The following is a 27,538-nucleotide window of genomic DNA, read 5'->3' on the forward strand; positions in this document are numbered from 1 at the left end:
TTCACAGTACAAATAAAGTGCATACAAGTACGTTATCCGACCAACATAGAGGTCAAAAGAATGTCGAAGAGTGCAATCAAATCTACTTATACAGTGCTCATGGAGGCACGGGATCGAACAGCCAATCTCAGAAAGGTGCTAACACGAAGTGTTAGATTTTCCCCATTAAGCGTAACAATATCCCTGTAGGCCACCTTGAAATCAGTGATAGCCGAGGCCTTAGAAAAGGGAATCAGCAGCTGTTTGCTATATATTTGGTAGAAGTTACAGAAAAACAAAAAGTGTAACATGGATTGACTACCGCAAATTCCACAGGGACAAGGCATTTGCTCAAGATTGATGTTAAAGCCCAAGGGGAAGCACAGTAGGTATTTTAAAGTGCCAGCCCTAAGGCAAAAGAGCAAGCTTTGTTACCAGCGGTTGGTCACTTTTAAGAGATAGCTAGCTGGGAGTTTTGTGGGGGGGGGGCCGTTATCATCCACCATGGTTACATACGGGGTGACTGAGGATTTTAGAATTTCTTGCTTATGTCTCAAGTCGCCGCAATATTCATACAAAGCCTTCTGAATAATCTTTTTGTTAATGCCTGCCATAGTACTTGGGTTTGTGAAAATATGCAACAAATTTACAGTGGACAGGCTAGCCTTGACGGCCGCCAACCATGGTATGTCACAGCCCTTGTCACATTTAAGGCAGTCAACTATGATTTCTCTAGTTAACGTGGCTGCTGGATTTTGCCATACCTTTATCCAAAAAATGACTGGGCGGGTCCTGATGTAGTCCTCTATATAGGACAGTTTTAACTAATGGTGGCCGACAAAGGATGAGGAACAGATCGGTGCCCCCAAAACTCTCCTACAGAATCTATTTTCTTCTACCTAAATACTGTTGCAATTCACGTGGCCCCAAACTTCAGCTCCATATGTTTCAGTAGGTACGCACTGAGATTTGTATATTTTCAATAGGGACAACACTACCTCAATTCTTCTAGGTTGATGGAGGCACAAGATCGAATTGACAGCCTTTAAAAACTTGCTCCGGCTATATGCCAAAGGAGCAGCCCAAGAGCCATTATCTGCGAAAACCAAACCCAAATATGGGAAAGTGTGTGTGCATAACAGTTTTTCAGAACCAGAGGTAATTACATTAAAATGTTTTTTAAATTTGTGCAAAGGTCCAGCTTAGTCATAAAATCAACAAAGCCCCCAACTAAAATGCGTAAGCCGTTGGGTGTGCAGCCCATTAGGACCGCATCATCCGCATATAATAAGGCGGGTAATTTGTTGCTGTTAATCATCGGGACATCCATAGTCAATTTAGACAACTCATTATGCAGCTCATTAATATATAAAATAAAAAGCAGAGGGGCCAGCACGCAACCCTGCCTGACCCCTCTGCCAATAATGATGTTACCTGAGACTGCCCCATCCCTAATGATCCTCACCTTTGCCCCCAGGTCCCTATGTAAATAAGCCGAAAAGTGCACTAAGGCCTCATCCAGCCAATATTTTAAAAGACATAACCATAGACGTGATCGGTTTACAAAATCAAATGCGGAGGTGAGGTCCATGAAAGCTAGGTAGAAGGGAGACTTCCGAGCTATCGTGTACTTGCCAACTATCAAATTTAGATTGAGGCTTTGCTCTACTGTTCCCAATTTTCTTCTGAAGCCTAACTGACATTTGTTTAAAATACTTTCATCCTCAGCCCAATTCCTGATTTTATTGAATAACACCCGCCCAATTATCTTAAGTGTGTTATCGATCAAAGAGATCGGTCTATAACAGCTGGGGTTGGACCTGTCCCCCTTTTTGAAAATTGGGACTATGATACTGGTCGACCATGTATTGGGGATTTGGGAGTTTGTTAGGTTGTTAAAAAATTGAGTAAAAGCGGTGCCCAAAACTCCGGTTTATGCTTGATGAGGTCGATAGGAAGCCCGTCGGGGCAAGGAGCCTTGTTACCTAGACTTTGGTCAATAGCATCCTCAACTTTAGATAACGATATCTGGATTTGTGTAGCAACTTGAAGGCCTAAGTGATCCTCATTCTGAGTTGAGGCTGTATATATTTTTTAGAAATTTGCTACCCAAGCTTCACTAGTTATGTTACAGCTTAGTGGGGGTTAGAGTCTGGCCCATAGTTCTCATATTTTTAACTGCAGTCCAAAAGACGTTTGTGTTAAATCTTGCAGCACAGGCCAACTTATCCCATTGTTCTTTCAGGATCTCCTCTTCTTAACCACTTTGTTATATTGATTCCTCATTAATCTGATGAGGTTTGCATCCCTGAGTGTAGCTGACAAAGCAGCGCGAAGCTCTCTATTGGCCCGTGAGCAAACGCTATTGAACCACTTGGGATTATGGATATTATTGGCCCAGGTTTTGAAATCATTTGTTTAATACCTGCGCATAAATGGGCAAAAGCAGCAACTACCTCAGAGTTAGGGTCAGTGGGCGACAAACACATATCGATAAGTGATCGATAGGATGTTAACATGTTCAGGAACACATTACTATTGTCGATACCTTTCCAGATAATTCTTAAATTGTCAGTTGAGGATGATGGATTACATGCCCCTGGTTCTGCAATGAAATTATTTCTAAGCGCAGTTCTGAGCATAACCGAGGTTGGGTTGTGGTCCCAAAAACACAACAGGTATGACCTCAGCTGTGACTAAAATATCTTCAAGCGTGGCTGATATAAAAACATAGTCAATTATTGAAGCACAACCACGGCCTCTGTAGGTAGGTATTGGGTACCTGTCATCATGATGATTTATGGCTGCATTATCCATCACATTTAATAAGTCGTGGTTTGACAAGTAAGCCACTAATTCAGTCCCCCTTTTGCACAGATTTACATATGGTTTATGGACAATGTCCAATTTAATTGCTCCAGAAATCTTGACAGTAAAGTCGCCGCCCAGGCAAATTCCAGCTAAATTCTGGTACCCCGTTAGAATTTGTATATCTAAAACAAAATTAAAAAGATTTGCAAAAATCATGTTAGGTACACTGAAAAAGTCATTGTTATAGAAATTATTAAAACAGATAGAAGCCCCCTGTGTATATATCAGGGCTTGGAAGTTTGTACTATTTGTAGGGATAATTTTGACACTACCACCAGACAAGATGTTAACCCAAATAGAAAGGCCACCTGAAGGTTGCCCGTGTTTAGGGGCGAATGCACAGACATTAAAATATTGAAAACCCTCGAGATATAACTCTCTTGTGGCCCAGGTCTCCTGAAACATTAAAAGGTCACATTTGTTCACCAGCTTAACCCAGTCCTCATTATCTACTTTAGAGGCTAAGCCGACAATGTTCCAGCTTACCACCTGCAGATGATGATCAGGTGGCCCAGAGACATCTTTTACCAGGGGGACAGATACTGTTGTAATGGGGGCTGGTTCAGTGAGCACTGGTGTGGGAAACAGTCAATCTAGAGTATCTAAACCAGAAAGGGAAGAAAACCAATTTTGTGACGAGAATGGAGAGATGTACAAAAGGGGGTGGTGATAGACGGAGCATCAGAACTAATCAAACACTCACACCCAGTCAACAGATCTGGGTTTGATCCATCACCGTTCTTTAGCCCACTCTGCCACCCCAGTTCAGACATGGCCATATGCAAATCAGTCTGACCCTGTGCCTTATGGTAACAGTCCAGCCCGAACTGCCAAGCCATGCCTTCCCTGGACCGGAAACAAGCTTCCTAGGACCGGTTTCTGGCATTTCAGCCGTCTTCAGCCAGGCTTGCTTGAATCCAGTGGCAAAGTGAGCAAGGGACTCACGTCTGAGCATACCCTGCCAACTTATGGCGAACAAAGCGGTACAAAAGGGGGTGGTGATAGACGGAGCATCAGAACTAATCAAACACTCACACCCAGTCAACAGATCTGAGGCACAGGGTCAGACTGATTTGCATATGGCCATGTCTGAACTGGGGTGGCAGAGTGGGCTAAAGAACGGTGATGGATAAAACCCAGATCTCTTGACTGGGTGTGAGTGTTTGATTGGTTCTAAAGCTCCGTCCATCACCACCCCCTTTTGTACCGCTTTGTTCGCCATAAGTTGGCAGGGTATGCTCAGACATGAGTCCCTTGCTCATTTTGCCACTGGATTCAAGCAAGCCTGGCTGAAGACGGATGAAATGCCAGAAACCGGTCCTAGGAAGCTTGTTTCCTGCCCAGGGAAGGCATGGCTTGGCAGTTCGGGCTGGACTGTTCCCATGAGGCACAGGGTCAGACTGATTTGCATATGGCCATGTCTGAACTGGGGTGGCAGAGTGGGCTAAAGAACGGTGATGGATAAAACCCAGATCTCTTGACTGGGTGTGAGTGTTTGATTGGTTCTAAAGCTCCGTTCATCACCACCCCCTTTTGTACCGCTTTGTTCGCCATAAGTTGGCAGGGTATGCTCAGACGTGAGTCCCTTGCTCATTTTGCCACTGGTTTCAAGCAAGCCTGGCTGAAGACGGATGAAATGCCAGAAACCGGTCCTAGGAAGCTTGTTTCCTGTCCAGGGAAGGCATGGCTTGGCAGTTCGGGCTGGACTGTTCCCATGAGGCACAGGGTCAGACTGATTTGCATATGGCCATATCTGAACTGGGGTGGCAGAGTGGGCTAAAGAACGGTGATGGATAAAACCCAGATCTCTTGACTGGGTGTGAGTGTTTGATTGGTTCTAAAGCTCCGTCCATCACCACCCCCTTTTGTACCGCTTTGTTCACCATAAGTTGGCAGGGTATGCTCAGACGTGAGTCCCTTGCTCATTTTGCCACTGGATTCAAGCAAGCCTGGCTGAAGACGGATGAAATGCCAGAAACCGGTCCTAGGAAGCTTGTTTCCTGTCCAGGGAAGGCATGGCTTGGCAGTTCGGGCTGGACTGTTCCCATGAGGCACAGGGTCAGACTGATTTGCATATGGCCATGTCTGAACTGGGGTGGCAGAGTGGGCTAAAGAACGGTGATGGATAAAACCCAGATCTCTTGACTGGGTGTGAGTGTTTGATTGGTTCTAAAGCTCCGTCCATCACCACCCCCTTTTGTACCGAGAATGGAGAGATGGCGGGTATCTTATGGCTGATATTGGGTTTGTAAAAATAGCCTACAGGCAGTGGCCAGATGTCAGTGGGTGAGGAGCTATTATGCACTCTTAACATTAATATTGATTTTACAAGAGCCGGGCCATGAAAGTTAATAACAACACAATCTCCCTCTATGGTCTTGTCTGAGGGACCAACCCAGCCAACCCTACGCACCATCAGGATGTCATTAATGTTAGACAACCTGAACCCTTTATGTTTAGCCAGCCAATTAGTTCTCTTATTGCGTAGTTAGTCCCATGACTCTGACTGATTTTTCCCTCTAGGGGGCACCCCTGCTAAGACCAAGACATAGGGACAGGCCTCGGGTGGTAAGCTTAGAAAATCTTTTCTTGCATCAAGGGCCCGCAAACACTGATCTTCGTGGCAGGGGCAGGGGCCGTACTCTGGGAGCTATGTGCTAGGCTAGCGTTATTTGCAAGGGCTGTGCTGGGTGCATGGTCAGCTGATTGGCTAGGCAAATGTAATGTGTTGGAGTTACCTGGATTTAAAGTTTTTTCCAAGTGAATAGAAATCTCGGGGAGAATACATTTTTTGACTTTGCGACAGGTATCACAAGGGCCAATTAGCGGAGACTGCATAGGCATGTGGCATGCTGGGAACAGGCCTGCTCTGAGCATGCACTTTATGTGACTCCCCCTGTTATGATGACTTTTTGGGTACATTGCTGTGCAAACTAGACTTATTAATTAGTGATTCTAGATGGTCTAAGCGCTTCCAAAGTGTAATGAAATTCTTATTAACAAGTTCCTTAACGCGCTCAAACATGGTATCTACAATAATATCAATTACAGTGTCTCCCAATTTCAAATTATTAAAAAGTGCGGGTGCAGCTTCAGTCTGAGTATGAATTGAATGCATATGCATATCAGTAGGCATTAAGACAGCAGGGGCGCTAAAAGTTGCTGTGCCAGCTGAGACCGCTGGACCTTGAATCCATGTGCTTAAAGTGGTGCGCTGTGGCTTCAGACGTGATGGTTGCTTCCTCTTTGGGCAGACAGGCTTCTTTGTTTTCCTTTTTCTTTTTGCCCCTGCAATTTCTGGGTTCGGGGAGACATTCACATTAGCGCCAGTGCCCTTACAGCAAGTCGATGGCAAAAGATCCACAGCCTCCCTGGGATCCCCAATACCCTCATCACCCGGTCCGCTTCCCAAGGCTGGCAAGTGAATGTTATGTTCGATTGGTGAATTCAGCAACAGTGGGGAGCTTGTGTGATCACCGTTCATATTCGTGGGGGTGAGTTGGGGATGTTGTTAATCCCAGGGACATACGCCTCTCAGTTAACTCTATTTCAGTACTGACAATGTTAACAACTCTCTCCAGCATACTGTCTATAGAGGCGGAGGCACGTGAACTAGGCATAGCAGACCGTTTGACCATGGCAAATAAAATCTACAGGAGCACGCCTTGCTTTACTCACCACGCTGATGTCATGTATGAAGGTGAATGTCAGAGAGATGGCCCAGCCCGGTCTCCGACAGGCGCAGACGGGCCCGCTCTTGGCCCGGGCTTCGCCCAGGCGTGGCCCGGGCACGCCCGCGCACGTCCCCAGGCGTGGCCCGGGCACGCCCGCGCTCGTCCTGCGCTGCGGGACTTCCTGGCAGGCTTTGAAGGGCGCTGGGAGGGTGACGTCACCTCCCGCGCCGAGAATGCACCGAGACAGCAGGGGGATCGAGTCCCACCCCGGCTGTGCAGTCTCCTCTCCGGCGCTGCTGGCTGCTGTCTCTGTGGGGCCCCCTTGGGCAGGATAAAGACAAGTGGTGTAAAGGGCTCACGAGCCCGTGTAGAGCATGTAGCGCGTCCCGCGCTGCGGGACTTCCTGGCAGGCTTTGAAGGTCACTGGGAGTGTGACGTCACCTCCCGCGCCAAGAATGTACCGGAGACAGCTGGGGGATCGAGTACCACCCCGGCTGTGCAGTATCCTCTCTGGAGCTGCTGTCTCTGCGGGCCCCCCTGGGCAGGAGAAAGGCAAGTTGTGTAAAGGGCTCATGAGCCTGTGTAGAGCGTCGGCGCTGCGGGACTTCCTGGCAGGCTTTGAAGGGCGCTGAAAGGGTGATATCACCTCCCGTGCCAAGAATGCACCAGAGACAGCTGGGGGATCGAGTCCCACCCCGTCTGTGCAGTCTCCTCTCCGGTGCTGGTGGCTGCAGTCTCTGCGGGGCCCCCCTGGGCAGGAGAAAGGCAAGTGGTGTAAAGGGCTCACGAGCCCGTGTAGAGCGTGAGATCAATTTAGATGGTCGATAAAGATGTCTCAGGCCAGAAATCAATGGGAGGGAAGTGCAGTGGGCTTATTTTGGTAGAATAAGCAAAAGTGAAATTATGTGCATGGAAATATAAAATCAGTGAACAGGTGAGTTATATAACAAAGTTCAACTGTGCTTTAGAGATAGAGAAAAGCTATTTAACTTGTGATTAGTGGTTGTTGTTAAGAAGAGAATCATCCTGTTTTTGATGGGAGAGGATGTGTGCTGTGTGGGTACCAGTATTTTGGTCTGAAGGACTGTAGGACTTGGTAGTGTGGCATTGGGGGATTCTTCTAATATTGAATAGATATCACATCATGCTGCAGTGACTGTCATGGAGATGTATGAGTATGGATTGAGGAGCAAATTTACTAAGTGTTAGAAATTCGGTTACTGGTTGACAGGGGTATGAGCCTTGGCCAAGCAGCAACCACAGTCCTTGTCAGGGTAAGACACATGCAAACCTTAAATTAACCTGTGCTCACCCTAGGTAGCTTGGCACAGAACAACCCGGCTTAACTTAGAGGCAATATGTAAAGTATTTGTGCAACACTTCAAACAGTGAAAAGACAAAATGGATCCCAAACCAGGTTAGGACAATGATGTTTAATTTAATAAATAAAACAAGATCAAAACGTCAATACCAAAGTTAATAGTGAAAATAGTGCCATGAAGCACAAAGTGCTATTGGGGATACCTGGCCGTGACAGACTAGGACAAAGTCACAAGGATAGGCTTACTGTGATGGAGCACAGGCCAGCTACAAGGCCACCAGTTAGGCCCACTGAAGAAAGTACCTTAAATCCTGGTTGAGGATCGTTGCATGGATCCCCATATGAAGTCCGGCTTCAGGGATGCGGCACACAACTGGTGATGCATCACAAATAAAAAGTGAAAGTAACAGGGAGAAATAAATATATTTCTCCTCATTATGCCTCTCTGTGGTAGGCGTATAGATTTCACTCAGCTCTACCTTTACAAACCTTAATAAATTTAGAATAGCGTGAAATCAATGAGTGGATGCATGGGAACACCCATGCTCCACCCATGGAACACCTATCACTAAGAAATGTAGCACAATACAGCACGGATAACCGTGCTCCAGTGCATGCGCTCTTGCCCCTAAAACATGTAAACATTGGTGAAACCCTAATTGCAAAACACACAAGATGATGGACGGAATGTTGCACATTGGCAAAACCATCACAATCTGGGTTTAAAACCTAATTGGCCATAGTATATGTTATCCCAAAATGCATACATGGCATGGAAAGTGAAATGTCCTCTATGGTCTACAGCCCTACTGTTCCATCCAAAAGTATGACAAGATAAACTTTACTCCAGGCCTTCCATTGAAGCCCCGCTGCTGCAATTTTAAAACTGCAAACCAACCTGTTAGAATAAACCCTCCATTTCAAATATTAACAAGTTAGCCCTGTTTAGGCCTTTTTGCCCACAAGGCAGGGTGCATGGTATTTAAATGTACATATTTTAAAGTTACCATGTCCTTACAGTGACTAGCCCCCAAAAGCTATTTTCACCATAGAAAGGCTGCCCATAGAGTAATACTGGGACGCCATGTTTAATATTCTGCTGTCTCAGGCTTGGGTAGAGCTAGAACTATAATTCAAGAACAATTTTTAATATTTATTAAAATCCTGACTCAATGGTTAAGTCAACTTTTTAATAAATATTAGGGAAGAGGACTTTCAGAAAGTTATATTTTCCCTGCCTGAAGTCCTGGATTGTAATTGCATTAGCCTCCAAATGTTACCCAACTTGTGAATGGCCCTTTTGAGATGTGACAACTACTTCCAGAGCAGGGTCTATGGCCTTGATGTAGAGAGTTGTTTTGTTCCTCTGGTAGGAATAGCAGTTAGACAGTCCTCAGGAATTTAATTTACTCCAACAGGACAGCCCCTGTCACAAGCAGATATCATAGGCACCTGCACAGATCTCTTCTTTTGACCTACCAGTGAGGCTGGCACCAACCTCCATGGGTGTAAGGTATCCCCAGACTTGCTTTTCAGCGACTCAAGAGGAGGATTCTGCTCATCTGCTCATTACCCTGGCCATATCTTTAGGTGTCCACGCAGACTCTGCACAAGTGAATATTGGTTTCTTTATCTTGAATGTAGTGAGTGAGGGGCACTGTTGGATTGTTTGCAATAGGGCACACAGAAAGTGCTGCAATGCTGGGTGTAGTTACCTCTAGGAACTGTTACCCACTCGGTAAGGGAAGGGCCAATAGTCACCCCTCCCATAAGTTAATGACAGGCATTAATGTGCCACCCCAAGACACTTTCTTCAGAACAATTCTGAACCTGTGGAAGAACAAAGGAAGGACTGCTCCTGCTGTTTGAGACCTGACAGGAAGTACAAAAGGCTGGATCTGCTTCCCCTTGTTACCAAGACAGATAAGTGGACTCCAAGGGTTAGTTTGCTGACCTTGTGTGTAAGCTATAGGGACAAAACAAGCTACAAGAGCCCTTTTCCTGAAGATCTGACCAGTACCAACTGGGCCTGACTTGGACCCTTCCGGTGGAGTATATTGGATTGAGTTATGGCCCCCAAGTGCTATTCCTGAGGCCCTGGGGCAATTGGCTGTGTGTAACTAGACTTTCCGTTACATGTTTGACAACCTGGGACTTAAAAAATATTTTGAACTTAAAGACCTCAAGGGAACAGCAACAAACATGCCATGCCAATGCGCCCAAGTTGAATTGCCGCAGGGCTGCAGAAACAGGTTTTCCTTGCCACGAGCTTCTATGCAGCAGCTGTCTAATTCAGCGGGACCTCAATGGGAAGGTATCTGGCCTTATGAAGCCCTCTTCAGATACAGCCTTCTGCCTTCCCCCGTAGAAGGATTCCAAGCTCCAAAAAAAAGAGCAAGTCTGAACATAGAAAGGGTCACCGGACAAAAGCTCCAAAAGTATCCTGCCAGTGAGTGAAATTCCCTGGGTGCGAATTAATATTCCTCCCGCTCTGAGCTTTTCCTGTCAAAACCAATAGTTTTACTGGGACGTCGTCCAATGCCTATTGGATCTCATGAAGACCTTCTTGGATAATGCATGCTGCCTTCCCCTGCTGAAAGATTTTGACTTCCAGAAAGAAAAGTCCCATAGTAAAACCTCCAACTGGGTCAAGCTTGGTTGCGTGTTTGACCCATCCTCCATTGCGTTTGGCATAGATCCTGATCTATCATCACAACTGACTACCATTGGTGTTTTGCACTTTTTAAACTTGTTATTCTATTTTGCTTTTGACTTTTTAACTGTGTTGTTATTCCTAAATGCTTTACACACGTTCTTAAGTTATGTCTGTCGGCTCTGTGTCATAGCTACCATAGGTTGAGCCAAGGTTTACATTTCTGAAACCTTTAACTGGACATAACAAGATGGTGACCTTATAACTTGTGATGGACTATCAACCACCTCAATTAATAATTCATTTCATTTCCTGTCATCGAGTAGTACCGCTGTAGTAATGCATACATACTACAACGTGCAGTTTCTGAATAGGCCTTAAATTAGGTGTTTACCTTGGAAGCATGAGAGTTTATTTGGAGTTGAATCTGTGAGGAGAGATAATAATATGAAAATATCCCTGTATGTTATAATCAGTATACTCATTCTTATCCCAAGTGTTTTAAACATGTCCTTAAGTCAGGTCATCATAAGGTTAAATGTGAACGTCAGGTTAGGTATTTTTTCAATTTTTTTCTGAGATTACATTTTAAAAGCTTTAGCTGCATAAGAAAAGGTTTTAAAAAAATCCAGTTTTAAGGGCATGCATAAATATACCGTGATATATAAAATTCAAGAACTAAAGATGCCACCCTTTGTCACACAAAATGCTGCACGTCAAAATTGGAGTGGAACAAGCCATTTTTAAATAAAACAAAGAATGTTCTGGCAATATAAGTTATTTCCGGACCGTAATAACAGCATGCATGCTAAAGGATGTCATGAAATTAACATTTCACACGCCCGTGGATGTTCAAGGCTCTGCAGAAAGTAACTTTATTTTAAATTGGCACCACGATACAAATTGTAGTATTCAAGAAAAAGAACATTCTGTAATATTTGCGTGTTTGACGCTGATTTTAATTTTATTTTTCCACTACAAACTTACAAAATAGGCAACAGATATGCATTCCAAGTTGAGCAGGACATCTTTTCTAAAAATGTTTTCATTTTCCACAGTAGTAATTGTAGTTTCACGTGTCTGGTTCTGTCCAACGTTTCCAATTAAAATGAATGGTTAATTCAGATGGATTTACAGACATGGGTGGGGAAGTTGTAAATTCCCATCCCTTTTGCTTCACTAACATGGACATCAGAAAATTCGAAACTGTAGTGGGAAAATAAAATTAAACCATTGGCGAAACGTGAAAATTACAGAATGGTTTTCTTTTTTATTCTTTTTAGTGGTGCCAGGCTCAAGAGTGATGTCTGCAATAACAAAGAATTCAACTGGAGGGCAGCATTCGAGGGGTAAGTTCTGCATTTTGACTGCCAAAAGGATCTTTCTTTTCCCTCACACTGCCATATAACAATCATGTATGTAATTGTGAAACTTTACATTTCTCTTGAGACTGGACATTTATTCCAACGTTTTCAGACATCAACTATGTTTATCGCCTTTGAGCTTTTAAGCCCCCCCCCTTTTCCCTTCAAAAAGTATGCTAGGGGCTCTATTTTTGTTCCTCTAGGAATGATAAAACTCTCAACATTTCCAAATGAAGTGCTTTAGTCTTGTTTATGACAGTGTTAGATTTCATGGAGTATTCAAATGCAAAATGCATGCATGATAATGTATCTACATTTGCAGCATCAGAATCTTCTCTGAAACTGGCATACGAACGCCCACAAACTCTAAATATCTCCATGTGTATCTGCAGTGTATAGACTGCAGAGCTAAAAAACCAAAAGAAACAACAGGACAGTAATTGCTCCTTCGTAGTACAGAGCTTGGTTGTAAATGTATGTGCTGCTGACATGGTTGGACTGGTAAGGAAAATAGGCTTGGGCACCAAAATAAAAGTGCCTACCATAAGTAAATTAAGTTAATTAGAAGGCTAAAAAAGTGGCCCATGTTTGCAAATTGGAACAGTATTGAACTTATGAAGAAACGATTGTTTAATATCAAGGAAATCAACAGCAAAAACAGACCCAGCTGACTATAGCACAGGCCTAGAAACAACCCAAAAGCTGCCCAGACACTAACCTTTTAGCCCCGCCCATCAGGCACTGCCTGCTTGCCCTATAGGCCAGTCGAATCCTGGCTGTTGACTGGAAAACAGAAATGCACAGACCCTTTCTATCAGCACAACACAAAGAAAAGGATCATGATATGGCCCCATTTCTCTTAAATGATCTCTCTTTTCGAAGTGAATGATGTGATTCTGGTTCTTGTGTTGTAGGGGGGAAATGTTCCTATTTATCTGCCATGGCTGGAATTGAGATTAGATTTCACATTGTGTGGGGCACAAAAAATGATGTTTGATCTTGACTGAGCCTGACTTTAATGTGAATGGCTAATGGCTGTCTAGTTCACTTCAAAAGAGGGTTTCATTGTTGGAACTCTTAGCCCACAGAGAAATCAAATCAAAGAGCACAAAGGTGACCTGTGGGCAAGATAATAGGAATTCTCATTTATGAAACATATTAATCACACAATTTCAAACACTATGAAATAATGCTGCATGCATTAGGAAATTCGCTTTCAGAGATGATTCCCTTTACTTTCTTTGCGCTGTACTCGGTTGGGTAGCATTCGGCATTATTCCCATCATTGCTTTGTATTTTCCTTGAGTCATTTATGTTGTATATTTCACGGCCCAGAGCTGTACGAACAATATATACATTATTTTAAATGTGGTCAAATCAGAAGGTTAGGTTCCATTTGCATGAGGCTGTTCTTTGTGCGAATGCCTGTTTTTACAATACATGGGCCAAGACTAGCCCCGTGCCCAGTGGTGGGAGAATCAATCAATCAATCATAGGCATTTATAACGCGCACTACTCACCCGGAGGGTCTCAAGGCGCTTGGGGGGGGGGTCCGCTACTGCTCGAACAACCAGGTCTTGAGGTTCTTCCTGAAGGAGAGGTGGTCTTGGGTCAGGCGTAGGTCGGTCGGGAGGGCGTTCCAAGTCTTGGCGGCCAGGTGGGAGAAGGATCTTCCTCCTGTTGTCGCTCTGTGGATGCGGGGGACGGCGGCGAGGGTGGGACTGGTCGAGCGGAGGTGGCGTTTGGGAGCGTAGAAGTTGAGGCGGCTGTTGAGGTAGGTCGGGCCTTGGTTGTGTAGGGCTTTGTGCGCGTGGGTGAGGAGCCGGAAGGTGATTCTTTTGTTGATCGGGAGCCAGTGCAGGTCTCTCAGGTGTCTGGAGATGTGGCTTCGTCTGGGGACGTCGAGGATGAGTCTCGCCGAGGCGTTCTGGATCTGCTGGAGTCTCTTCTGGCGTAGAGGGCGTTGCCGTAGTCCAGTCGACTGGTGACGAGGGCCTGGGTGACCGTCTTCCTGGTCTCGGTGGGGATCCACCGGAAGATCTTACGTAGCATGCGCAGGATGTTGACAGGACGAGGAGACGGCGTTGACTTGTCTGGTCATGGAGAGGGAGGAGTCCAGGATGAAGCCCAGGTTGCGTGCGTGGTCTGTCGGTTTGGGTGCGTTGCCCAGGGCGGGTGGCCACCAGGAGTCGTCCCAGGCGGAGGGTGAGGAGCCCAGGATGAGGACTTCCGTCTTGTCTGTGTTCAGTTTCAGGCGGCTGGTCGTCATCCACTCGGCCACGTTTTTCATCCCTTCGTGTAGGTTGGCTCTGGCGGTGGCGGGGTCGTTGGTCAGGAAGAGGATCAGCTGGGTGTCATCGGCGTAGGAGATGATGTTCAGGTTGTGTTGGCGTGCGATGGCTGCAAGGGGGCTCATGTAGATATTGAAGAGGGTGGGGCTGAGCGAGGAGCCCTGAGGGACGCCGCAGATGACTTCCGTGGCTTCTGATCTGAACGGGGGCAGGCGGACTCTCTGTGTCCTTCCGGTGAGGAAGGAGATGATCCATTCCAGTGCCTTCTCCTTGATTCCGACATTGCTGAGGCGCTGCACTAGGGTGCGGTGGCAGACAGTGTCGAATGCCGCGGAGAGGTCCAGGAGGATGAGGGCCGCTGTTTCTCCGTTGTCCAGCAGGGTTCGGATGTCGTCGGTGGCAGCGATGAGGGCGGTCTCGGTGCTGTGGTTGGCCCGGAAGCCTGACTGGGATGGGTCGAGGGAACCAGTCGTCTCGAAGAAGGCTGCCAGTTGCTTGTTGACGGTCTTCTCGATGACTTTGGCTGGAAACGGGAGGAGCGAGATGGGGCGGTAGTTCTTGAGTTCGGTGGGGTCCGCCGTTGGTTTCTTTAGTAGAGCGTTGAGTTCGGCGTGCTTCCAGCTCTCAGGGAAGGTGGCAGTTTCGAGGGAGGTGTTGATGATGTCCCGCAGGTGGGGTGCGATGACAGCGTCGGCTTTGTAGAAGATGTGGTGAGGGCAGGGGTCGGTTGGGGATCCGGAGTGGATGGAGTTCATCGTGCTGATGGTGTCTTTGAGGTTGATCGGTGTCCAGGCGTTGAGGGTGGTGGTGGGGGGCGTTGGTTTGGTCGTGGGGAGCGTTGGTTGTGTTCTGAAGCTGTTGTGTATGTCAGCGATCTTGTTGTGGAAGTAGGAGGCGAGGGAGTTGCAGAGGACTTGCGATGGGGTGATGTCGTTGGTTCCGGCGTTGGGGTTGGAGAGCTCTCTGACGATGTTGAAGAGTTCCTTGCTGTTGTGTGCGTTGTTGTCCAGCCGGTCCTTGAATGCTGTTTTCTTGGTGGCGTGGATCAGTTGATGGTGCATTCGGGTGGCGAGCTTGAGGGTAGTCATGTTGTCCGGCGTTGGGTCTCTTCTCCGGGCTTTTTCGAGGGCACGGCAGTTCTTCTTGGAGCTCCTGAGTTCGTCGGTGAACCACGGGGCCTTCTTGCTTCCGGGTCTGCTGGGCGGGGTCCTCAGAGGGGCGAGCTCGTCCGCGCAGGTGGAGATCCATTTCGTGAGGTTGCCGGCGGCTTGGCTGGGGTTCGGTGAGCTGGCGGGAGGGTGCTGGCTCAGGGATGCGGCGAGTTGTTCGGCTGTGATCTTGCTCCAGCTTCTTCGTGCAGCCTGTTGCTGGTGGTGGTGGACCGTGGTTCTTTTGAAGGTGAAGTGGATGCAGCTGTGGTCCGTCCAGTGGAGTCCAGTGGCGTGGCTGAAGGAGATGTCTTTGCTGGACGAGAAGACGGCGTCGAGTGTGTGTCCGGCGAGGTGGGTGGGGGTGGTCACCAGCTGCTTGAGTCCGAGGGTGGCGAGGTTGTCAAGCAGGGTGGTGGTGTTGCGGTCGTTGTTGTTCTCCAGGTGGAAGTTGATGTCCCCGAGGAGGATGTAGTCAGCGGAGGGGAGGGCGTGCGGGCTGATGAAGTCGGCGATGTCTTCGCTGAATTGAGTGCGTGGTCCCGGGGGTCGGTAGATCAGGGTGCCTCTGAGGGTGGTCTTGGGGTCGGTGTGGATCTGGAAGTGCAGGTGTTCGGCGGTTGTCAGGGTGTCGTCGGCGTTGGTCGAGATACGGATGGTGTCCCTGTGGATGATGGCGATGCCTCCTCCAGTCTGGTTGTCGCGGTCTCTCCGGATGATCTTGTAGCCCTCTGGGATGGCGATGGCGATGTCGGGCGCTGAGGAGTCGTTCATCCAGGTTTCCGTGAGGAAGGCAACGTCAGGAGCTGTGGTGTCGAGGAGGTTCCAGAGTTGAACGGCGTGTCTGTGGACGGAGCGGGTGTTGAGCAGGATGCACTTGAGGTGGTTGCTGCTGGTGTTCCGTTTGGTGGGTGCTGAAGCAGTGCAGGTCCGGATGCAGGAGAACTTGCAGGACTGGCAGGTGAAGGGTCCGTGGGTGCGTCTCGGAGTGGCTCGGTAGCACCCGGGGGTTCGGCCGGTGTTGAGTGCGTTGAGGGTGGCGGCATCGTAAGTCCGGCGGGTGGGGTGGCCTCTGCGGGGGCCAGGGGTTCTGGCGCTGGGCGCGGTCCAGGCACGGACGGGCGCAGACGAGCTTACCTTTGGCGCACCTTCGGCGCTCAATCGGTGCTCCCGCTGCGCGCGTCCGCTGCGCGGTCGCTCTGGGGGCGTCATAAGAGGGGAGCCGGGAGGGGGGGTCTGCGGGGAGGCGGGGAGCGCGGGACCCAATCGGCGGGCGGGGGGGCGGGGTCTTGTTGGTAGCGGCGGGAAACCTGGGGGCTCGGCGGCGGCTCTGAGGTGGCTGGGGTGCCGCTCGGCGGCCCTGTGGCGGCTGGGGCGGCGCTCGGCAGCCCTGTGGTGGCTCAGGCAGCAGGTGGCAGCAGGAGGCTCAGCAGGTAAGGAGCAGGCGGGAGGTGTGGGGGCGACCAGGCCGAGGGCGCAGTGGTCACTCCTGGGGCAGTGGTGAGGGTCCCCTTAAGAGGGGAGCCGGGAGGGAGGGTCTGCGGGGAGCGCGGGACCCAATCGGCGGGCGGGGGGGCGGGGTCTCGTTGGTAGCAGCGGGAAACCTGGGGGCTCGGCAGCAGCTCTGAGGTGGCTGGGGCGCCGCTCGGCGGCCCTGTGGCGGCTGGGGCGGCGCTCGGCGGCCCTGTGGTGGCTCAGGCAGCAGGTGGCAGTAGGAGGCTCAGCAGGTAAGGAGCAGGCGGGAGGTGTGGGGGCGACCAGGCCGAGGGCGCAGAGTGCAGATTTCCCTCAATGTGGGTAGAGAGCATTGGAGTGCAGTCTGAACTGCTCCCCCACCCAGTCTAGGTTGCTGACATCCTTTGCTTTCAGCAGTCATTGGTGTTCCAGCATCCAGGTCAGTGCTGTGCAGTTCGCCATCTTTTAGGCGTAAGTATGCAACATTATAGACATTGATTGCACTTAAATATATTTGCTGGATTGTTCACAGAGGTATCTCTATGGGAAGTTGATGTTATTCTTTAGTAGGTGTGACTTACTTCCAGTAGCGGATCCTCCACTAAGGTGGAGGAGCGTCGCCTAGGGGTGGGCGGAATTTGCGTAATCGCGTTACGCAAATCTCCGCGAAACGGTAAAAAATCTCCGCGAACACGCAGAAATCTCCGCGAACACGCGGAATTGCTTGTTCGTGATACTTTTTTCCTGTTCGCGATCGCTGTTTGCATGCTCGGGGTCAAATATCTCGCGAACACGCATATTGAGAACGCGAACAAGCAAAAAATTTTGCGAAGTCGCGGAACGCAGATTTTTGGGCAATTTTGCGTTCTCCGCGGAACGCGAAATTGCCCAAATTCCACAAATTCCGCGAACGGAACGGAATTTACCGCCCAGGCCTAGCGTCGCCCCACTGAACAAAAGGAAAAATACAATTATGATACCGAGTGTTATTATCATTTTAGTGTTCCTATTTCATCAGTGTCTCTCGGGTCAGGGCTGGCCAGAGCAGGGGGGGGGGGGTAGTGGTTTACACTCCCTAACTGCGCACAACTTCTTGGCCAGCCCTATTGGGCCGGCCAAACAGTTCTGCGCACTTTGCATCTTCCCCACCAGGCTGCATTACACAGCCTGCCGAGGAACATGCAAAGACTCCCATTCTCCGTCTGAGCGCCGAACCACGGCACTCAGACCAACCACAACGCTGCGTTGCAGCATTGTGATTGTCTCATGGGAGTTTGAGAGCCCGAGTGCTCCCTGCTGCGGGCTGGGACTGCAGGAAGAGAAGGAAGATGACAGAGGACAGAGGAGAGGGGGCAGCCATTACAAGTAAGCGTTTTTTTTTCTCTTTTCATCGTCCCTCCCTCCCCTCATAACCCTCCCCACCACCTGGGTCCGGGAGCAGCCACTACTGCTCATCACTTCTTAATTTCACTCCATTGCTCAGGGAAAAGTGACTTATTATTCCACCTACTGTACTTCAACCCTATCTGAAGATATATTGCACCTAAACATTTGTTATACAGTCCGAATCAATCAATAAAGAATTTGTGAATTAGGTTTGGGGCAAAATCCTATATGGACCGAGGACAAGTGCAGCACATTTATAACCCGCACACATATGAAAGAATCAGTCTATCGAAGAATCAGTCTGTAAAATACTGTGTAAGTACATTGCTAAAAATTGATTTCTGACTGTGAGAAGATTCCTTTAAGAAGAAATAAGTGGTTCAACCCTCAGGGGCCCAGGCATTATTCTTATGCACATCATGGAAGTTAGGATTAGAATGGGGTAAAAGATCTGGCATATTCTTGCTAGCACTGCTAAACCGATCAAGTAGCAACTGAGTTCATTTCTCAACCTGTTACATTCGTTACTTGTGAAAGCTAGGACTATGGAATACAAGAATGACACTGGGTTACCGTAGTGATCAGCCTGTTTTCGTAGAAAACCCACAAGTGTATTAAGCCTAAAATTATTCAGAATTGATGGTTGAAAAGAAATGCAAACTATTGTGACCGGCAGGGTTTTCCCTTAGTACATCCATGTTACATACAAGGCAGCGTGTATTGTATGCCAACAAGAAAGCACCAACTCTTCAGTGAATCTGTGCAGCCGGTGTAGGGCCTAAAAAACAAATATTCTAAATGGCAATGCAAACAGTGTGTGCAAGATTGCCATAATATTTTCAGGCATCATTTTCAGAGCTGTAGGTTGATATTTGGTTAGCTTACAAAACAGAGAACTGAATCTTTTCGCACTCTGCAGGGCTATCTAAAGTGATTAGAGCTACAAGGTCATTTTGCCTCCTACAAATCAAACTTAGGAGAAACTAGAAATACTACTTGTGCCTGTCTTTCCTGTTCTCATGTAAGAGAGGCATTGCTAATGTTCCAGAAAAATGATATGAGAAACTGTGTAGGAGTTCCCCATCCCCTCCATAGAGAACAATTAGAGGAGAAAGAATAAAGGGATGTGGGTATTTGGGAGGGGCAGACGTGAGGATAGATTGCTAAGCGAGGCATGCCAAAGTTTTGCTATCTAATAGCAGACCTGATGGCTTCATGATGCATGCGGGGCTACTTCCACGGCTTAGCATAGTGATAATTAAAGAGTTCTAATAATCATTCGGCCAATAGAACAATCATTAGGCTAAGAACACTCATGCAGATATAAGCTAGAAAACTATACTAATCAAACAGGGAAACTAGGGGCATGGGATGACATATTTTTGGTGTTTCCCTAATGTTCATTTTGTTTAATACTATGGCTGCTGAGATTACCATAATCATTATTCTCACTCTGATACTCAATCATTGTATAATAAATAACTGTATGTTGTAAAATTCCAACAACTAGCGGCCAGGGTTGGGTTCCAGATGTATATAGTATACTCTCCCTGAAGATGAGTTAGTGGAGTCTGACTTCTAACATTCCTTACCTAAATGAGCATAACCTGTAAAGAGGAGTGGAAAACATCTGCCAGTTCTCCTTTTATTTGAAAAATAATTCCAGTACAACAACACAAAAATCCCAACCACAAAACTATAGTTACTTATAAGTATTTAGCAGCAATATTTGTATATCACATATCTAAACACATGAGCAAAAGATCGCTTCACAAGGGTAAACAAATAAAACCACGTAACAACGTTTATGTGACTTGTTGTCTGGGTGGATGCAGTCTTTAAAGCAAAGTTGGATAAAAGAGTTTCAATTTTATTCTAAAGAAAAGCAGGTTAGATTTTTCCAGAGTTGCAGTACTTGATGAATTGCTTGGCTTTGTGTGCAAAATAGCCTCATACTCTAACAACACCAAAGTCCAATACAAACAGTTGAATTTTTGTGGTTTTGGATTTTTGTTTTGTTGTATTGTTTTTTTTGCGGTGTCCTTATTTTTTGTTAGTTATTATTGTGTGATTTCTGTTGATATATGTTGTTCCAGTTATATATTGTTATTTTTTGTTTAGTTGGTATGCTTTTGTGTTGTCTTGTGTGTTGTGATTATGTTTTGTTGTGTTGGCATGTCGAGTTGTTGCCCTGGTGTGTTGTGTCAATGCGATGTTGTTTTTGTGAATTGTTATTTTCTTTTCTTTTGTTGGATATTTGTTGCTGCGCTTTGTTGTGCTGTTGTTTGTGATTGGATCGACATGCTTTGTTGTGTTGGTGTGTTTGTTGTACTTTTGTTCAGCTGGCGGTTTTCTCCTATTATAATGGTACCATGCCCCAAGCTGGAGAGTAAAAGAGAGAGCACTGTACGTGGTGCACTGAGGAACGTACCCATAATCGATGCATGCCATACCCTTACCTGCCATGTATATGTATGTACATCAGAATGTCCTAAACTGAAATCTTGCCTGACTTAAATATTATTTACAAAACTATCACCCCATTGTTTGCAAGTTTTGAATTGTTAACTGAAATTGGGAGATATTTTTGTAAACAATATTCAGGTACACATTATTAAGGATATTCTGGTGCCACAACAGTAACACTTATTCCTTAGTGTTACAAACTACAAACTATTTTAGTACATGCAGAAACATTCCTTAAACTAATGTCTTATTAACATTAACACAACTAAAGAATGAACCAATTTCTGAAATGGTGAAAAGTAAAAAAAAAATCAGAAGTTATGTAACTTTGGTGTGCTCACAAGCCTGCTCTGCAAGCCACCAATTACTAACCTGACATGTTTTGTGCGCATGCACTTTGGCACATAAGTGTGTATCTAATCTTTATCTAATGTTTTAAGCTAACCTAAATAAAAGACATTTTTAAATATGTAGCTAAACCTGATTTTATCGTCTCGTGTATAAGGATTCCCTCTTCGAATATTACCTTCCAGAAGTTAATATCTATGTCCTAAATATAACGTGAATGCCATGAATACTGGTAAATTATGCTCATTAGACAGAGGCTGGTGAGAGTTGTTGGAAACAAGCATTCTTCTATAGCAGCCTGGTAATTAGTATAATACATGCCTTTCATTTATTTTCAAGCAGCTCGTTCTGAAATCATCTTGGATAATTCGTGTTTGGGTCATACTGAGTTGTAGCCAGCATGATCAGAGTAAACAGAGAGAGGGAGCCCTGATGAAAGCATCCATCTAGCAGCTCCTTTAACTTCCAGGTGCACCTGTCTGCCTGCGCTCACTAATGAATCCAGCTGACGTTCTGCACACCTGCCTGATTGGTACTTGTGCTCCGGGACATAATCAGGCATTTGGACTGAAGAGTTGCACCCTAGAACGAGCATTTTCTTTCCAACTGCATTTCAAAACTCAGGTGTTGAAGGACAAAAGATATCCTAAGTGGGAATCATAAATGGCACCCAGTTTTGTTCAATGAGTTAGATGCGTCCATTTTTCAGGCCGTGGAGTGTTGGTCAGGTGCATGCTTTTATGCGTGTGATTGTGCCTGTATGCGCTGGCATGCGTATACGCGTCTGTGCCTGAGATCGGCTTCCATTATGATGTCAAGAAAGCAACATTTATTCACTTGTTTCTCTTCCACAGATTGCTTAGCTATTCTTTCTCTGATTTACATTTGCTATTCCCTCTCTATTCCATTTACCAGTAGCAATGCTGTTTCACAAAGCAATTGCCGTGCTTTCTTCTCTATTTCCAACCTCTTGTTTCTCACTCACATCAATGTTCTGCTCAATGTACCAACATTTCAAATAATTGTGGCCCTGAACTTTATTCTATCTACCCTATTTTGCTTAAGCAACTTATTATGTGTTTTACCATATCACACATTATGGATATGTTTGGTGCCATTTAGGCAGATGATGGGTCTTTTGGTTTCTTTTTCCGGTTCAGGGAATACGTGGACTGGCAGTTTTGGATGGACTATCCCCACTGGAGCAGGGTCAAGATTGATTTGTATATGACTGGGTCCAAACTGAGGTGGCATTGTGGGCAAAAGAAAGATCAACTGGAATGCTACCCCGAGCATTCCTCCCATCTCCTTTTCTGTGCATGAGCTGTCTTAACCACCCTTTAAGAAGCACTCTTGCCCCATGCACACCTCCTATCATATGAAACCATACCATAGAAGGAATTTATTTAGCACAGTATATCACCTGCAGTCATCAAGGCATTAACTGCTACTGTTCCCATCTAAAAATATCTAGTGCTTTCCTATATGGTAAAGTATCTGGGAGGGAATTGCTCCTGCAATGTAGTTCCCCATTTCTCACCTTCTCTGAAATGTCTCTATAAAAGCAAACATCTACTTGCCTCAATACTAACTCTCTCCTCAGCCAACTTCAATCCAGACTTAGATCATATCATTCCGGAGAACCTCACCATATTTCCATTGCATATTCCCCCACCGTGTCTCAGCAGTACAAACACTTACATTTCCTTGATTTATCTACATTTTCCAATGCCTTTGATACGTTTATCTATCTCACTATTTTATCATTTGATTTGGTTTGTGGGCATTTGCATTCATACAATTTCTCTAATTACATTTAATGTCATTACTATTGTTTATGGTATCCACCCAGACACTATTTTTAATGTGTGCTACCTCACTGATCTTAATGTTCTACTCTTTAGTACTCACTTATCACATCTATTGGAACTGCCTCTTTCTGAAGTGTCACACCATATTATTGCCTTCTTCTGCCTACCTTTGCCAAACAAGTTATTGGCTTTTCGAACTCTCTGTACTTTTTCCCTGCTAGCCAGTGGTAAAGTGCTTGTGCTCTCCCCCTCAAACTTGTCGAAATTGGACTACACCTGATTTGTACATTTATTTTGCCTCAACATCCCTAGTACATGATACTACATGTACCCAGGGCCTGTAAATTAAATGCTACAAGTGGGCTGCAGCACTCATTGTGCCATTTACCAAAGTAGGAGAGGAGTTGGCCTAATGGCTAGGGCGGTCGACCTCGAATCTGGGGAACTGGGTTCGAATCTCGGCCATGACGCTGAACATACTGTGATTCTGGGCAAATCACTTAATGTCCCCGTGCCTAACAAAAACGATGAATGTGTCCTCATGAAACGCGACTGGTGCTATGTAAAGCGCTCTGATTCCCGATACCGGGTCAAGTTTGCGCTATATAAAACTCCGTAAAAAAATAATTGTCTCCGGCATACAGTTTTACACTGCCATTTCTACCTGGCAAAATGCACAGGTGCAGCAGTTCAATTTTGGAAAATGCTCCTTTTGCCAGGCCCAAACCTTACTTCTTAATACTTATAAGTCACCCCTATGATGGGCTCTAAAGACTCACAGAGCAGGAGATTAGTGTTTAAAAAGTCGAACCTGTGTTTAAGTGTTACATGTCCTGACAGTGAAAAATGTATTAAGTAATTTTTCACTGTTGTGAGACCCATCTTTACCATATACTAACACTAGGTAATCTTATTGCCTTTAATAAGTTTTAACTTCAAATTGAGAGCAGATATAGACATTATGGGGCCGATTCCGATCCTGGTAAAACCGGGTACGAATCGTCGGACAGAGCGTTTTCTCCGTCCGACTCGTACCCGGGAAAAATACCTTACAAACATGCAAGTACGATTCGTACGGAAACACCATTTCCGTACGAATCGTAAAAAACACCGACCGGCTAAAATATACCCACAATTCCGATCCGGGACACCGCGTACGCGACATACGGACTGAGTCAGGCAGCGTTTTACGGACCAGCAAGTACGATTCGTACCCACAGCACTTCGCACGGCAATACTTTTACGGGACCTAAAAAGTGCCGGAAAAGCTAAGTACGCCATGATGCACGGTGAAAAGGGGGCCCGGTACGCACCGTACCCCCATCCCTATAAGTCCGCACCATACCCCCAGCCCCCCCTATGTCCGCGCCGTACCCCAGCACCCCCCCATGTCCGTGCCGTACCCCAGCACCCCCCCATGTTCGCTCCGTTCCCCAGCACCCCCTCCATGTCCGCGCCGTACCCCAGCACCCCCTCCATGTCCGCGCCATACCCCAGCACCCCCACATGTCCGCGCCGTACCCCCACCCCCGTATGTACGGAGCGTACCCCCACCCCCGTATGTACGGAGCGTACCCCCACCCCCGTATGTATGGTGCGTACCCCCACCCCCGTATGTACGGAGCGTACCCCCACCCCTGTATGTACAGTGCGTACCCCCACCCCTGTATGTACAGAGCGTACCCCCACCCCCGTATGTACGGTGCGTACCCCCACCCCGTATGTACTGTGCGGGTGCGTACCCCCAGCCCAGTATGTACAGTGCGTACCCCCACCCCCGTATGTACGGAGCGTATCCCCACCCCGTATGTACGGAGCGCGCTGGGGGTACGCACCGTACATACGCGGGTTGGTGTACGCTCCGTACATACGGGGGTGGGGGTACGCACCGTACCTACAGGGTGGGGTGGGGGTACGCTCCGTAGCTATGGGGGTGGGGGTACGCGCCGTACATACGGGGGTGGGGGTACGGCGCGGACATGGAGGGGGTGCTGGGGTACGGCACGGACATGGGGGGGCTGCTGGGGGGGTGTTCGGCGCGTATGCGGGCACATGTTTGGACGTCTCCATGGTTGCTATGGTAGTTCGCTCCGTACGGTGTTTTTTCCATACGGTTGTGCATTCGGACGGACGGGACAGATCGTACGTGCGCGCTCGGACTTCAGTTTCCCGATTCGTATGTAAAACTGTCCGGGGACGTGTCGGACACTTTTTCCGACCCGAGGACGTGTCGGGGAATTTCGCCAATGCGATTCGTATGGATTTTTTAACATACGAATCGTACTTGCCAGTTTGTACGGGACTTGTACGATTCGTACGTAATAAAACCCGGATACGATTCGTACGGGGAATATTTTTAACGGATCGGAATCGGCACCTATGTTTACACTTAAATTAATTTTAAATTCTCTTTAATCATGAAGTTGGATTTTAAGTTACAATTATATGCCAATTTTAGAAAGTTAAAGACACACAAATGATGGACAGAATGCAGAACAAATCAAAACAATCACCCCCAGTCAAGAGATCTGGGTTAAATCCATTGTTCTTTTGCTGACCATGCCAATGAAGTTGAGACCCAACTATATGCAAATCAGTCTTGACCCTGTGCCCAATGGGAACAGTCCAGCCTGAACTGCCAGGCAGGTCCTCCCTGGCCTGGAAACAAGCATCCTAGGACCGATTTTGGGGTTTCACCCCTCATCAGCCAACAGTCAACAGAGAACATGGGACCCACGTCTGGGCATACCCATCTCACTTTGGGCAAAAAGTGAAGAGGCACAGGGTGAAGACTGATTTCCTTATAGCTGGGTCTAAACTGGAGTGGCATGGTGAGCAAATGAACAATGGATTTAACCCAGATCTCTTGACTGGGGGTGAATGTTTTGATTTGTTCTGCATTCCGTCCATTATTTGTGTGTCTTTTTTCTTTCTCGCCCTAAGTGCGACGGGTATGTCCAGACGTGGGTCTCGAGCTCACTGTGCTACTGGAGTCAAGCTAGCCTGGCTGATGGGGCTCCCAAGATGCTTGTTTTCAGTCCAGGGAGGACCTGGCTTGGTGATTCGGGCTGGACTGTCCATATGAGGAACAGGGTCAAGACTGATTTGCATATGCCTGGGTCCAAACTGGGGTGGCGTAATCAGCAAAAGAATGATGGATTTAACCTGGATCTCTTTACTGGGGGTAAATGCTTAATTCATTCAGCATTCTGTCCATCATTTGTCACTGCATCACTTTTAGAAAGTTGCCATAGTTCTGTCCAAACCAAATGTGTCCAGGGTCAAATGACTGTGAATAGCTCTCTTGTGGTGATTTGCATATTGCTTCCAGAGAGTGAGACAAAAGAGGCCTAGTTGTGAGGGCACAGTGTCTTCCTGACAGGATGGTTGGGGAGGAGTTGTGTCCTGCCCTGATTATGTTTCAAAGGGCACTTCCTGCAGCACACACAACAGAATCAGACACCAGGCCTGCCCTTGCCTTTGTCACCCTAAACAGTCTGGAGCCAGATACAGGGGAAGAAGAGACACTGACCAGAACCAGTTTTGGTGGTAGGTCTGGAAAATCCACACACAAAGGCTGGCAGATATAAATGTGGCATCAGAACACTCTTGGACCAGTGAAAGATCAGAAGAAGAACTGAACTGTTGTCTGGGGAAAAGAGACTGCTCTGCTGACTGAAGAAGGAATATAAGGTCAGCCTGAACTTGTGGCTTAATCTTGGTCTCGTGCAACCAGTTACCCGAAGATGGCGCTTCATGCCTATGGGCGCTATCTTTCAAGTAAAACCTTACAAACTCATAACTCTGGTTCTACTGATTGGATTTTTACTGTTTTCGTGTTGTTTTATTTATTTAAATGTACTCTATCATTCTAAATTTTTCTTGTGTTGTGTTTATGCTACATTACTGCTTTTGTGATTCATCCTGATAATGATTGTGTTTATTTGAGTCAGAATTCCACACCTCTCAACTAATAACCCAATTTCTTACAACATTCCTAACAGTCACATTCAAAACACATATTTTTTCTGTACTTCATTCTTCAGCTCTACAGTATTGTCTTAAATAATTTGTTACTCTCAGCTCCGTATTCGTAATCATTGCATATTAGTTACCACAGTTGTTACCTATACTGCAATGCCTTCCACCTTACTATCTTCAACTTTTCCTTTAATTTTCTTAATGTGAATATAGCCTACTGACTATCTTTAATTTTCTGTTCTCTCATGCTTATTGGGAAAGCACAAGCTCTTGTCCCTTAGCAAAAGCTGCATGATAAACGTACTTTGACCTAACTAAAGTGATAAATAGCTTTTGCTGTAGAACATTGATCAGCTTGACTGTAGCTTTAGCTACAATTTCTATCATAGAGATTAGAAGCTTCCTAGAAAGTCAGTAGATTGATAGAGATGAACAAGCAGGTAAAGGCTATTTACTTTACAAACTATACAAACTTAGCTATTGTGAGACAGAGGTAATCTCACAACCTTGTAAAGTGCAGTGAAACCTCCTTTTTATTAACTGTTACAGAATACAAACTAATGTAATTGTTATTGTGAATGTTTGCAATGGACTGGAATCATGGCATGAACTACTTTGCATATAACACCAGTCAGCAAATTTACCTCGGCATTTAGTGCTCGATTTAGGGGTGGATTAGAATGGTGAAAGGACCACCATCGGCTGGCCTTCCGTCCGCGAGTTGCCTCCCTCCAAATTAGTATGGTGGGGATTTGTTTCCTGACCGCGGCAGATGGAAAGACCATCCGCC

General features: G+C 46.6%; 1 protein-coding gene across 5 annotated transcripts in view; it reads left to right on the forward strand.

The window, feature by feature from the left end:
- The window catches only part of MDGA2 (MAM domain containing glycosylphosphatidylinositol anchor 2), a 1,462,473-nt gene that overhangs the window by 1,350,731 nt on the left and 84,204 nt on the right, over window positions 1-27,538 (forward strand). For 3 of the 5 annotated variants that reach the window (XM_085627023.1, XM_085627025.1, XM_085627024.1), the window contains one exon: window positions 11,782-11,847. The exons of the other annotated variants lie outside the window; for them this stretch is intronic. In XM_085627023.1, the coding sequence (XP_085483149.1) occupies window positions 11,782-11,847 (66 nt within the window). The remainder of the gene's footprint in view (window positions 1-11,781; window positions 11,848-27,538) is intronic. 5 annotated transcript variants of the gene reach the window in all.

The sequence above is a fragment of the Triturus cristatus genome, chromosome 9 (genome assembly GCF_964204655.1).
Source record: "Triturus cristatus chromosome 9, aTriCri1.1, whole genome shotgun sequence".
NCBI classification, from domain to species: domain Eukaryota; kingdom Metazoa; phylum Chordata; class Amphibia; order Caudata; family Salamandridae; genus Triturus; species Triturus cristatus.